The sequence below is a fragment of the Megascapheus bottae genome, chromosome 5 (assembly GCF_031878675.1).
Source record: "Megascapheus bottae isolate mThoBot1 chromosome 5, mThoBot2.hap1, whole genome shotgun sequence".
Lineage (NCBI taxonomy): Eukaryota > Metazoa > Chordata > Mammalia > Rodentia > Geomyidae > Megascapheus > Megascapheus bottae.
The window spans coordinates 10362804-10376665 of record NC_143513.1 but is presented as its reverse complement, the minus strand read 5'-3'; the positions used below and the strand labels follow the sequence as shown (position 1 = coordinate 10376665).

The 13862-nt window shown below is 43.0% G+C and overlaps 1 protein-coding gene across 15 annotated transcripts in view; it reads left to right on the top strand.

The window, feature by feature from the left end:
* Positions 1–2573: 2573 nt before the first annotated feature.
* The window catches only part of Bbs9 (Bardet-Biedl syndrome 9), a 304919-nt gene continuing 293630 nt past the window's right edge, over positions 2574–13862 (top strand). For 9 of the 15 annotated variants that reach the window (XR_016535495.1, XM_090332660.1, XM_090332659.1 and 6 more), the window contains exons 1-2: positions 2574–2665; positions 8085–8207. Coding sequence is in view for 11 of the 15 variants with exons in the window: in XM_090332660.1 (XP_090188786.1) it covers positions 8096–8207 (112 nt within the window). In the remaining 4 variants the exon portion in view is untranslated. Of the gene's footprint in view, positions 2666–2913; positions 3165–7127; positions 7230–8084; positions 8208–13862 lie in introns of those variants that run through there. The other 6 variants (XM_090332656.1, XM_090332664.1, XM_090332655.1 and 3 more) reach the window with 6 other exon arrangements.

Here is a 13862-nt window from a genome sequence, read left to right as displayed (position 1 = left end):
TCCCGCCACGGGTCCCCAGGTCGGTGTAGCCCGTCTCACGGGCGCCCCCTGGCGGCGCCGGGGCGGGGCGGGGCCTGAGAGGACTTCCGGGAGCGGCGGGCCCGCGGGCCAAGCTTCCTCCCGGCCGGGTTGGGCTGCAGGCGGAGACGCCACACTAGTGCAGTCACTTGTCTTATTCTTGATCTTCTCCCGCCCCCCCCCCCCACACCCATGCACATGTTAGAATTAATAAGTTTATTTTTTGGTCAGTCGTGGGGCTTGAACTCAGGGCTTGTGCACTGTCCTTGAGCCCTTTTGCTCAAGGCTAATGTTCTGCCACATTGAGCCACAGAGCCACTTCCAGGTTTTTGGTAGTTAGTTGCAGGGTAGAGTCTCAAGGACTTTTCTGCCTGGGCTGGCTTCGAACCGCCATCCTCATATCTCAGCCTCGTGAGCCGTTAGGGTTACTGGCCTGAGCCACTGGAGCCTGGGCATGTTTGTTTTTAGTTGAGTCTTTCTACATAGTTCAAGTAACGTTAGGCATGGACCTGTCTCATCCTCTCCAGAACTGGGATTTGGGACATGTACTTTCTTTGCCCAGTGGCAGGATTCAACTATTTTGGGACAAAAGCAGTCTTATATAAGTTCTTCAGTTTTCTCAAGCATGGTATCTAGAGTTAAAACATCAACGATGCATTTTGCATTTACTGAGGTTTGATGCTGTAATAAAGCTCAGCATTTGTTATGTGCTGTCATTCATCTAAGGCCTCAGTAAGAATTGATTTAATTTTATAAAACACAAGTATCGACACTAATTTTTGTTGTTTATAATGTATTTGGTGAGAGGTTTTCCCACAAATTCTGGAATACTTTGGTGCTGCTTACTCCTGAGTAAGCATCTTCTGTAAGCTTTGCTCTTCCTCCTGTAAGCTTGAAATCAGAGTTTCCAAGTCCAGAATCTGAGCCTTCAAACAAGTTATATCTGGCCACACAGCCCAAAGGAAGCCACCAAAAGTAATGGCAAAAAGGCAGGAAAAGATTTTAACCAACAGAACCATAATGGGGAGATGGAAATCAAATGTCTCAGCTCATTTCTGGTGTTATGACCGACACATTTTAAAAGGGGAAGAAATGGGCCAGGTGCTCTTGCCATGGTTATGTCAGGGGAATGTAAGGTTTGTACTGATCCACATTCTACTCAACACTAAGGAGACATTTCGGTTCAGGTGTTACTGGAGGTGAAGTCAGATGGAGTCCTTTACTGGGTTTCTAGGTTTTGTGTTTCTAGGTCCTGGTCACTATCAGAAGAGTAATTCAGAAAAAAGGCAAAGTAAGAAATTTAAGGGTTGAGTGCTTATTAGACAGCTGTTGTATGGCTTGAGACACACCTCTAGTCTGTTTTTGTATTGTTTATTCTCCAGGTCGGGTTTTGCTTTACACCCTGGTGAGCCTGGGGTGTGATTCTCCTAGCATGTCTGGGGATAACAGGCACCTGCCACTGTGCCTGGCCAGTGTGCTTTCTCCACAGCTGTGGTAAGGTGTGTGTGTGCGTGTGTGTGTGTGTGTGTGTGTGTGTGTGTGTGGTTGCACCCAGCAGTTGGTTGAGGTGAATTCCACAGGAACTTTTTTTGGTACTGGCTAGCCTGTAACCACAATCCTCCAATTTCTCACTGCCTTACAAGTAGCTAGTATTAGAGGCTTTAGCCACTTACTAAGTTTTGCATTTGAAACAAATCTATCTACCATATGGTAGCCAATAATGTGCCAAATCTGCCTACATGACAGTTCATTCACAAATATTTGTGACTGAAAAATGCTATATTCATGTTTTTAAGCTGTGGGTAGAAGTCACTATTGAATTGAAAATGCAAATTAAGCAGTTGTCAGAACTATCTTTAGAAATGAAATTAGGGCTGGACGTGTAGCTGAGTGGTAGAATGCTTGCTCAGCATGCACAAGATCTGAGTTTGATCCCGAGCACTGGAAAATAAACAGAAATATCAGCAGGTGTTGCCATCACTGAGTTTTTTTCCCCCCTAAACTTATATTGTTTTGATTTACCATACAGAATGACTGTATTGTCTTAAAAAAAAATCCTCAAGGAAACAAAAGCAAAAATCTCCACCATATCTTTCTTTCTTTCTTTTTGCCAGTCAGGGGGCTTGATTCAGGGACTAAGCACTGTCCTCGGGCTTTCTGAAAGCTAGCATTGTACCACTTGAGCCACACCACTACTTCTGGCTCTTGCTGTGTATGTGGTACTGAGGACTGGAACCGAGGGCTTCATGCATGCTAGGCAAGCCATCCACCACTAGGTCACGCTCCTGGCAAATTTCGATGACCCTGGTCTTTAAAAGAGGCACCACCATGCCACCAGGGCACACAGTTCAAGAAAGAGAGGTCAGGTTCACCCCCTGGCAGGAGCCCTCCCTCCTGCCCTGCGATAGCCCCGTCTGCACGTCAATCTAACTAGCTCCCTCCGAAGGCCCGCCCCTCTCAGTCAGCCCCGCCCCCGAGGACCAGGGGCGGGGTTAAGGAGACCCCCCCCCCTTGGAGGGCGTGGCTTGCGTCGCACTCCACGCGGGAGGCGGGGCTTCCGCAGACCCTGCATCTGTAGACCTTCGTGAGAAGAGCCGAGGCTCGGGCTGGGGAGGACGTCGGCACTCCTGGTACAGAAGACGAGCAGGTAGTTTCCGGACGGCCCCGCCCCGACAGATGTAGAGTTTGGGCCGCATACACGGAGGTACCTCCTGCCGTCCCGGCCGGACTACAAGGCCCGGCGGGCTCCGCGGCGCCTCGTGCGGCCTGCGCGGCCGTGTAGAAATGCGGTGCTATGACAACCGCGCCGCGGCGGGGAATCGGGCGGGCCGGGTGTCCGCGCCGCCCCTGGCCTCGGGCGTCTCCCGGTCTGTGGAGCCGGGGCCCTCGGTGCTGGCAGCCCGGGTGTCCCGGGCGCCCGGCCTCTCCCGCGCTGTCTCGGGGGGGGTGGCGGGCCAGGCTGTGCGCAGTCGCTGGGACTCTGCTCAGCGGGGTTTCTGTCCGCCCGTCGGGAGGAGCGGGAGCCGTGGAGTTGCGGTGCCCCTCTCCGCACCCAGTGTTCTTGCTACGTCCCTGGGTTCTTAAAAAGAAGCCTGGAGCCTGTGGTTCGCGGGAAGGTGAGGCAGATCCGCTTGATTTGGCTTCAGGTAGGAAATGTCTGGAATTCAACCCCGGTGCACGGAAAGCCCAGCCCGTGTTTTGTTTCGTGGACAAGACTCAACCTGTAATACCTTGAAATGATCTTTGGCGATGTATGGCGATCAGTGTTTTACAGAAGGAAGGAAGTTCGCATTCAAACAAACCAGGAGCACAAAGGGTGTGAGATCCTGTGAATATCTGAGCAAAGAGTGGTTTTTAGGGATGCCTTGGGAGAAGTCACGTGATGCTCAAGCATCCTCTGGAGACTTTTCAACAGGTCTAGGGAGTTCTTAAGGAGAGCATACTCCCTAATGCTCCCTGCAATGGGATTAGTTCCTTCTCTCTTCACTGTGCAAACCACAGCAGTTTAGGGGACTAAGCTGATTTTTATCAGCACCTCCTCCCTGTCAAAGTCTTTAGATGAATTCAATATCCTGGAGAAACTGGCGGATTTTGTTTTTTGTATCTTTCACCATGGCTTATTTGTTCACACATCTAACGTGTACACACACAGTTTGGAAAGGTACTGAAAAGAAAAACTATACCACTAAGCCACATTCTCAGCCCCACACATAAGTCTTAAAGTCTCCAATGTGAGAGAAAGATTAGCTAGGTTGTTACAAAAAGAGCACAATTGCAGTACTGTTAGAAGTAAAAATGAGACGTTTTTGAAAATAATTTACAAGTTATTTGTGAATTTAAGGGATATTTTCATTATGTATCAATCCTTTTAAATAGCTTATGCTTAAGTTTATGGTGCAGCTTCACTTTTTTTTTTTTGCCTGGGGCTTGAACTCAGGGCCTGAGCACTGTCTCTGAGATTTCTCAAGACTAGCACTCTGCCACTTGAGCCACAGACCACTTCAGGCTTTTTCTGTGTATGGTACTGAGGAATTGAACCCAGGGCTTCATGCATGCTAGACAAGCACTGTACCACTAGGCCATGCTCCCAGCCCGGTGGTGCAGCTCCTTGATGGAAATACTCACTGAGATAGGAATCAAGTAGTGACATAAAGTTTTCTCTTCTTTGGAATTTGAACTCAGGGCCTCTAGCATTTACTAATCTGGTATTCTACCACTTGAGACAGGCTTTCAGCCCAGTAATCATGTAGCTTAACGTCTTTTTAGGAATATAGTAAGTCTCATCCCTCAGGACAAACACATACAGACACACACACACACACACACACACACACACACACACACACACACACACGAGCCGCAGCCCCTTGGATGTCATTTAAAATTTTGTTTTCAAGATCAAATTGACATTTCTAAGTTTGTTTGGTTCAGAGCACTGTACCAGTATTAGGTTACTAGCGCTCTTCACCTTGTGCTTCATTGAGTACTCATGTGGGCACTGGCTAAGCAGTTGCACACGTTAGGCCATTTTATTCTCTCATTGCACTGATTAATTGGGAGACTTATTTGATATCAGTGTTGCTGGAATGTGGGGTTAGGAAAGTGAACTAAGTTTTGCCCAGCTGCAGTTCTGTGACCTCTTACCTTTTGCATTTATTGAAAATATCAACACTGAGTCCTTATAATACCACCTTCAATATTTTCTAACTCTGTATAAAATGTCTTTCCTGGCCTGAATGATCTGATCTGGCTTTCTCAGATTTGGTGCCATTCTTGGAGAGAGAGAAGTTCCAAGTATGAACCACAGCAGCTTTGGGGTCTTAGTCTCTGATTTCAAAATCTGCAGTCAGGCAACAGCTTCCTTCTGTAGTATCTATGGGTTTATCATCACCATTGGCATGCTTCTAGCCTTCCACATTGGGGAACTTGGTCAGTAAGATCTTAAGACCATCCACCTTTCCAGTGAAACCCAGAGTCTGAAGACCAAACATCTACCTTTTCTGTGAAATTGGAGCTTTTAGGAGCCAATGTCCACTTTGCAAGTGAAATACAAGTCTAAGTAGACTCAGTGTGGAAAGCAACAAGTTCATAAGTAAATATCAAACTAAAAATGAAGTGTCATATGATACATTTAGAAAAGAAAGTTTGGAGTTAGAAGATAAAGAGGTTATCTACATTTATTGTTCTAAGGATTTTGAAATTAGCCTTTTGTCTTATTTATGGCCTCCTTAGTAGCTAGGATTACATGTGTGAGCCACCAGGCTATTTTCTCTACCTAATAGGCAAGGCGCTCCTCCCCTCTTCCCCCCCTTCTCACTGTCTCTCTCTGTCTCTCTCTCTGTCTCTCTCACTTTTAATTCAAAACAATGTTAAGAAAATTAAAAATCTGCATGCCAGTACTGGAGCTTGAACTCAGGGCCTTCTGATCTTGCTTAGCTTTTTCTATTCAATGCTGGGCCTCTACCATTTGAGCCACACCTCTATTTCTAGCTGTTTTTGGTTAATTGGAGATTAGAATCTAGTGGGTTTGTCTTCCTGAGGTAGTCTTTGAACTACCTTGCTGACTGAAGAAACTCTTCCTTTCCTCACCTTTCCTCATTACCTAACTTTCGGTGTTACCTCAAACCCCGCCCCCCTCCAGCCCCATGAGGCTCATTGTCCCCAGCACCTCCAGGCCATTTTCTCCAGAGGGAAAGAAGTGAAAGTATATACTCTTGGTGTTGAGTCTCTTCCCATCCTGTTTTTCCTGCTTTAGTCTACTTTTCAGGGATTTTCTCTCTCTTTCTTTCTTTTCTTTTCTTTTTTTGGAAGTGCTGGAGGTTCAACTGAGAGCCTTTTGCTCGAGCCACACCCCTGCCTGTTGTCTTCTTTTGAAGTAGTCAAGGGACAGATCATTCGTCATTTTTAGAAAAGTACCAAAAATAACATTTCCTATAGAAGATTCAGAAAGAGTGGTTTTCCAAAGATAAACACAAATGAAGAGAAACATTAAGTTAGCATCAATGTAACACTAAAATAAGCTGCAGATTTTGTTTGGTTTCACCAGGTTTTACATAAGTGCATTTTTCTTTTGATATACAGACTGTGAATATCTACAAGGAATTGACTCCATGATCACCATGGACACCGGAATCTTTTTAAATTTTTTGTGCCAGTACTGGGACTTGAACTCAGGGGCTCATACTATTTTTTTTTTATTGTAATTAGTAAAAGGGTTACATGATATTTGCCAGATAGAAGGTGCATTAATTCACGTACATTGATACCCTTTCACATGTCTTGGTACCCATTACCCTCCCTCCCACACCCCCCACCCGTCTTGGTTTTCCTCCCTTCCCTATCAAATTTCAAATAACCAAATACAAATAAATTCAATATATCAGATAGCAAAGTGAGATACTGTAACAATATGAGATAACCAAGGGACAGCAAAGGAGATGAGAGACAACATAGTACATTAAGAACAACAATCATTCGTTATATGGCTTTTGTTTCAATATCCTGGAGGTCCTTTCAATTAGCTTCATACTATATGGCCTTATGTATCAAGACTTTGCTCTATTGCAGATCTCTGCTAGTAGAGGGGCTCATACTATTGCTTAGTTCTTTCGCTCATGGTGACTCTCTCCTACTTGAGCCATGCCTCCAATTCTTGCTTTATTGCTGAATAAGTAGAGACAAGTCTCCGATTTGTCTGCTCTCTGCTGGCTTTGAACCTCAATATTCAGATCTCAGCCTCTTGAATAGCTAGGATTACAGGCTCAAGACACCAGCATCTGGCAATAAATATTTATGATTTTCTGTGTACTCTTAAGTACAACGACTTTTAAGAATTAATGTAAAATAACCAAGTTATACAAACATAGCTTTTCTTTTATGATTTTTTTTTTAAACTCTCGGCCTGGCTGCTGTCCCTGAGCTCTTTAGCTTAAGGCTACCGCTCTACCACTTGAGCCATAATGCCACTTCTGGTTTTCTCATAATTTGAGATAAGAGTCTTTTATGCCTAGGCTGGTTTTGAACCAACATTCTCAGATCACAGCCTCCTGAGTAGTTGGGATTACAGGCCTGAGCCACTGGTACCTGGATTTTAATTTTTTTTTTTTAAGGAATAAATCTTGCTGGCATCAAGCTTAGGATTCTCCTGCTTCTGCTTACTGGGTACTAGAATTTCAAGTATGTGCCACAACATTCAGCCTTAAGTTTCTTATGTAAGTTTGTATTATATCACCTACATACACACACACACACACACACACATGTATGTTTTAGAGTTTATCTCTAGGTTGCTGAATACAGTGGCATAGTCTTTGCATATCACCTGGATATACAAGTATACACACACACACACACACACACACACACACACACACACACACACACATACATATATATGTATTTTAGAGTTCTTCTCTAGATTAATGGAAATGCCTAATGCAAAATAGTACTGTGGTAATAATTCTTTTATTTTATTTTATTTTATTGTAATTAGTAAAAGGGTTACAGGATATTTGCCAGATAGAAGGTGCATTAATTCACATACATTGATACCCTTTCACATGTCTTGGTACCCATTTCCCTCCTCCCCCCCCCCCCGTGGTAATAATTCTTACATTGTATTGTCTAGGGAATAATGATAAGAAGAATCTGTACTCAAAACAGAAGCACCTATCATAGGCCCAATGTATGTGCCAACAAGCACTGCTAGATTTTAGGTCTCCATTATTTCCAAAATTTTTTCTACTGTTACATTGTAAGTATAGTTCTTTCTTAAATTTCCCAGAAGATAGCCCAGTGACCATTATTTGTATTTATATAATTATATATAACAGAATTATACATTTAAAACATATACTTTCTCAGACCAATTTATAACTGGCAAATGACATTGTAAAATGCCTGACTGATACCTACTTGTGATTTCATATATGTGTATAAAATACAACAAATTATGGCTAATATAGAAATGTTAATCTCAAAGATATCCAATTTTAATTTTATATGACTTGAGATGTCATTTATCATGTTAAGTGGATTTTTATTATAAATGAATGCTTCCTTTTTAGAGTGAAAGAAAATGTCTTTATTTAAAGCCCGCGATTGGTGGTCTACTGTTCTGGGAGAAAAAGAAGAATTTGATCAAGGCTGTTTGTGTTTGGCTGATGTTGATAATAGTGGAAATGGACAAGGTAAGCATTTTCAGTCCATGCACTTGAGCCAGACCTTTACGGTCTTACACATGGAACCAGGACCTCACAAATGCTGGTCAGGTGTTTTTTGCAGAGCTCCATCCCTTGCCAGTATTTCCATTGTATCTGAGGGCATTCATGCCATGATGAAGGTATGCTTGCAAAAGAATTGTTAAATGATTGCTTTCATTATTATATCCTAATGTATACCCAGATCCTATCTTGTTATGTTGTTTGTTCCTCTTTGCATCATCTTTTGTTTAAATGACACTTAAATGACTTTTAAACCAGTTCTAGGACTGAAGGCACTAGAAAGTACAGGCCCTGACTTCACTGCCCTCTTTCCATTATAGTAAGAAGAAACAAAACAACAATGAAAACCCACTATAGTTCTGTGCCGTTAGTATATAAATTTGGTATTTTTTTTTAAATACTTTGAGTTTTTATTTTGCTGTTCAGCTCATTATTGGCCTTTTAAAAAGAAATAAGATCATTTTTGTGTTCACTGCATATAGTACTATATTATCTCTATAATTTTGTTTATTTTTTGTCTGTAATAACATCAGTAGGATCTGGGGGAAAAGGTAGAAAAGAATAAATTATATCAGTAAAGAAGAAGTTGAGTGCCAGTGTCTCACTGGTGCTGTAATCCTACCTATTTAGGGAGCTGAAATCTTTGAAGTTCAGAGTCGACCTAGAGTAGAAAATCTTTAAGACTGTTATCTCTAGTTAACCACAAAAAGATGGACATGGAGCTCTGGCTCAAGTGGTAGAGTACTGGTATTGAGTAGAAAAAGAGAAAAAGTCAAGAGAGCTTGAGGCTCTGAGTTCAAGTCTTTTTTTTTTTTTTCCAGTCCTGGGCTTGAGCTCAGGGCCTGAGCACTGTCCTTGGACTTTCTCAAGGCTAGAGCTCTACCACTTGAGCCTCAGCACCACTTCCAGCTTTTTTCTATGTATGTGGTACCGAGGAATCGAACCCAGGTATTCGTGCATGCTAGGCAAGCACTCTACCACTAGGCCAAACTCCTGGCCCCCTGAGTTCAAGTCTTAATACTGGTGTGTGTGCGTGTGTGCGCACACACTCACACACCTACACAATGCTCCAATAAAGTCTTCAACTGCACACAGATATTCCTTTTTTTTCTTTTTTTCATATATTTTTTATTGTAATTAATAGAAGGGTTACATTACATTTACCAGATAGAAGGTCCATTACTTCACATACATTGATACCCTTTCTCATGTTTTGGTCCCCATTTCCCTCCCCCCACCCCCACCCCTCATCTTGTTTTCCCCCCTTCCCTATCCGATTTCAAAGAACCAAATACACATATATCCAGTATCAGATAACAAGGTGAAATACTGTAACAATATGAGATAACCAAGGGACAGCAAAAGAGATGAGAGATAGCATAGTACATTAAGAGCAACAATTACTCATTAAATAACTTTTGTTTCCATATCCTAGAGGTCCTTTTGTTTAGCATCATACTATATGGCCTTATGTATTTAGGTTTTGTTCTTTTGTAAATTGCTGCTAGGAGAGCCCAAGGTTTCTACTGATTATGACAAATGAGGGAAACCATTGAGCCTATGTTCCTTTGAGTCTGGCTTACTTCACTTAATATGATTTTTTTCTAAGTCTTTCCATTTCCTTACAAATGTTGTTCTTTCTGACAGCAGCATAGAATTCCATTGTGTATAAATACCACATCTTGTTGATCCACTCATCAACTGAGGGATATCTGGGTTGGTTCCATATCTTTGCTATGGTAAATAGTGCTACAATGAACATCATTGTGCTAGTGGATTTAGTATGCCCTTGTTTCTGGATTGTTGGGTAAATGCCAAGTAGTGGCATTGCTGGTTCATAGGGGAGCTCTATGTTTAGTTTTTCCATAGTGGTTGAATGAGTTTGCACTCCCACCAACAGTGTAGTAGTGATCCCTCCTGGCTACATCCCCTCCAGCATCTGTTGTTATTAGATTTCTTGATCATGGCCATTCTAACTGGAGTGAGGTGGAATCTTAGAGTTGTTCTGATTTGCATTTCTTTTATGGTCAGAGATGTTGAGCATTTCTTCATGGGTCTATAGGCCATTCTTATTTCTTCTTCAGAGAAGACTCTCTTTAAGTCTTTGGCCCATCTTTTAATGGGATGGTTGTTTCTTTGGAGATTAGTTTTAGAGTGATTCAATTTTTTGAGCTGTTGATATATTTTAGATATGAGACCTTTGTCTGTTGTATGGTTAGTGAAGATCTTCTTCCACTGTGTAGGCTTTCTAGTTAATTTGCTAGCTATGTCCTTTGCCATATAGAAGCTCTGCAGTTTAATGCAGTCCCACTTGTCCAGACTTTGTCTTATTTGTTGTGATTCTTGGTCCTTATTAAGAAAGTTTTGACCTGTGCCAAGGAGACCTAGTGTATCTCCTATTCCTTCTTGTAAAGTTTTCAGTGTATCTGCTTTTACCTCGAGATCTTTGATCCATTTGGAGTTAATCCTTGTGCAGGGTGACAAAGAAGGATTCAACTTCAGTTTTCTGCAGGTGCTTAACCAGTTCTACCAGTACCACTTGTTGAAGAGGCTGTCTTTCTTCCATTCTATTTTTTTGGCTCCCTTGTGAAAGACTAGGTGGCCATAGGTCTTACACACAGATATTCTAAATTCTTTTTTTTTTTTTTTGTGAGTCATTGGGTTTAAACTCAGCCTGTGCTCTTCAGCTCAAGGCTACTGCCCTACCCTTGAGCCAAGCCCCACTTCCATTTCCTAGAGGTTAATTAGACATGAGAGTCTCAGGTTCTTTTGTGCCCTGACTGGCTTTGAACGTTAATCCTCAGATCTCAGCCTCCAGAGTAGCTAGGGTTATAGGTGTGAGCCATCGAATGGCTCTTCTAAATTATTTCTGAGGGAAATCTGAGGAGGAGATAAGAAGGTCTTTTGTTCACAGGGTGAACTTCAAAGATGGTTACACCTGCTTCTGCCCAACTTTTATTGCTCATAGTTTGTTCCCCTTATGCAGCACATGAAGTGATGTCACAACTGTGTAGTGGTCTAGCCTGTAACCTAGCATTTAGACTGCTGAGTCAGGAGGATTGTGACTTCAAGGCCAATCTAGGCTTGAATCCGGGTAAATATGGCCAATCTGGGTGAAGAGCCATTCCATACAAACACTTGCCATAACAATATCAAGTCCACTTCCGCCAAAACTGTCTAAAGCTTAACCTGATTGGAAACTATGTCTGATTTATTGACTATTTACTCATGTATTCCTAGAAGAGCTGTTTCTGAGTTACTGATATGCTGGGATATCTCTCTCAGTTTGTGGCTAGCTGGGAGCAGTGCTATACAGAAATCATTACATGTATGTGTTTATGTAGACAAAAACTGTGATCAGTATTTCCTAAAGCCTGGACCCCTCATTGTCACATCCTGGGGTGACTCTTGTAGATGAATGTTGGGAGCCGAGTGCAGGGTCAGGCTGGCCCATGAATCTGCATCACTGAGTAAGATAACCACACAAAGAAATGAGCTGTCATGTATGAACACCATGCCTACCTTTGAGCTATATCGTCAGTATTGTGAATCACTTTCTGCTGAGACTTTATTACCATTGGGCATGTGTTATTGCTTTATCACTCTCTGCTGAGCCCTATAGTGAGAGTAAACACGTGGACCTCCCCCGCCCTGCCCACCTTTGTGCTGATAGGCTCCTGCACCCTATATTAGCTGAATGTACTTCCTCAAACTTGACGGTCTCCCTGACATGTCTGATTGTCCTCTGGCAAGGGAGGGCTGAGTGCGGGCGGTCAGTGGGCCCTCTCCTTTCTCCACTCGTCCTGGTCGGGGCATGTTCTCCCTATCCCTCCTGAGGGTCGGGAGGGACCTAGGACTAAAAACCCCAACAGATGAAGAAGGTTGTCTGTTCCAGACATACAAGGTCTGGTAAACTTGTATTCTCTGTGCATAGTAGAGTGGCAAGGGCTATGTAGCTGCATTATCTCTTCTTCTTTTTTTCTGTCACCTCCCCCTTTTCTCCCTTTTTGGGGAGCAATACTGGTTTTGAGTGAGGGTGTTGTGCTTGCTAGGCAGACACTCTACCACTAAAGCCCTTTGTGCTTTACTTAATTTTGGGATAGGATTTTGCACTTTTTTCTGGAGTTAGCCTTGGACCACGATCATACTCACCTATACATCTTATACAGTTGAGATTACAGGTGTGAACTTGAACTATGCCATGCTCAGCTTGTTTGTTGAGATGGAGTCTTGTGGACTTTTTGTTTGGGCTAGCTTTGAACTGCAGTCTTCCTCATCCCTACCTGAGTAGCTAGATAATAAGAGTGTGTCACTACACCCAAGTCCTGTACTTTGAGAAACTCTAATGTAGGATAATTAATACTGATGGTGTTAGGGAATCTAACATTTTAGATGTGCTCCTTTATCTTGCTCTAGTGGTCAGTAGCTGTCTATCTTCTTTTTTTTTTTTGCCAGTCCTGGGCTTGGGCTCAGGGCTTGAGCACTGTCCTTGGACTTTCTCAAGGCTAGAGCTCTACCACTTGAGCCTCAGCACCACTTCCAGCTTTTTGCTGTGTATGTGGAGTACTGAGGAATTGAACCCGGGTCTTCGTGCATGCTAGGCAAGCACTCTACCACTAGGCCAAACTCCCGGCCCCTGTCTATCTTCTATAGCGTTTTACCTCCAGTGGACACAAGTCTCCAACAACTTGAGGTGATAACTAACGAATTGCTCTGTTACTTGTACAGTGCCACTTAATACAGTATAGAATATGACACAAGTATTGCTTTGTGCTCTGATTGAGCTCCAAAAGCAATCCCACATATCTCATTTGAAGGGGCATTTGTGTCGTGCCTAGGTTATTCTCTGGTGTTCATTTCTGTAGTAGATTGCTGTTTTTTTTGGGGGGGAGGGGCATAGGTAAATGGAAACTATGATAAATTTAAAGTAGGAAGGACTTGGAATGAGAGTGAGGTCACTTCCTCAGATGCAAGCAGAGATCATCTTGCTGGGGATAGGAACATGTGGACTTGACCAGACTGCCATGGGTCCTCCTTCACCACAGTAGTGCTGAGGTCCCCACAGGAGTCCCTTGCTTGTCAGGTTATTATGCAGATGTGAGAGGAAGTCACTGAGAACTACCTGGGCCATTGCCTGCATCATCCACAGCTGTCAGGAAATGAGCTTCCTAGTACTGTAAAAGATACTACACATTTACGTGGCTTATAACAACCAAATGTGTTCCCTCACAGTTTTAGAAACTAAAGTTCTGGAATCAGGGCAGGACCATCGTCCTTTTGCAGCCTCCAGGCAACTTGCTTCCTTTAGCTGCTGTAGACCTAAACACTCTTCGCTATAACTCCATTCTCTGTCAAATGGACATCATCTTTCTCTGTCTTTTTTTTGGGGGGGGGTATTCTCACTATTTCACCAAGGCTGCCATTGAACTCATGACATAGCCCAGGCTAACCCGAAACTCTATCTTCCAAGTGCTAGAATTATAGGCATATGCCATCATGCCTGGCTTCCTTGGCTTTCCTACTAAGATGATCTCAAAGGGCATTATTACAGACTGTGTCCTCACTCACTGTAGCTTGTTTATTTCTGCCAAACCCTCTTTCTAAATAACATCACATGCGTAG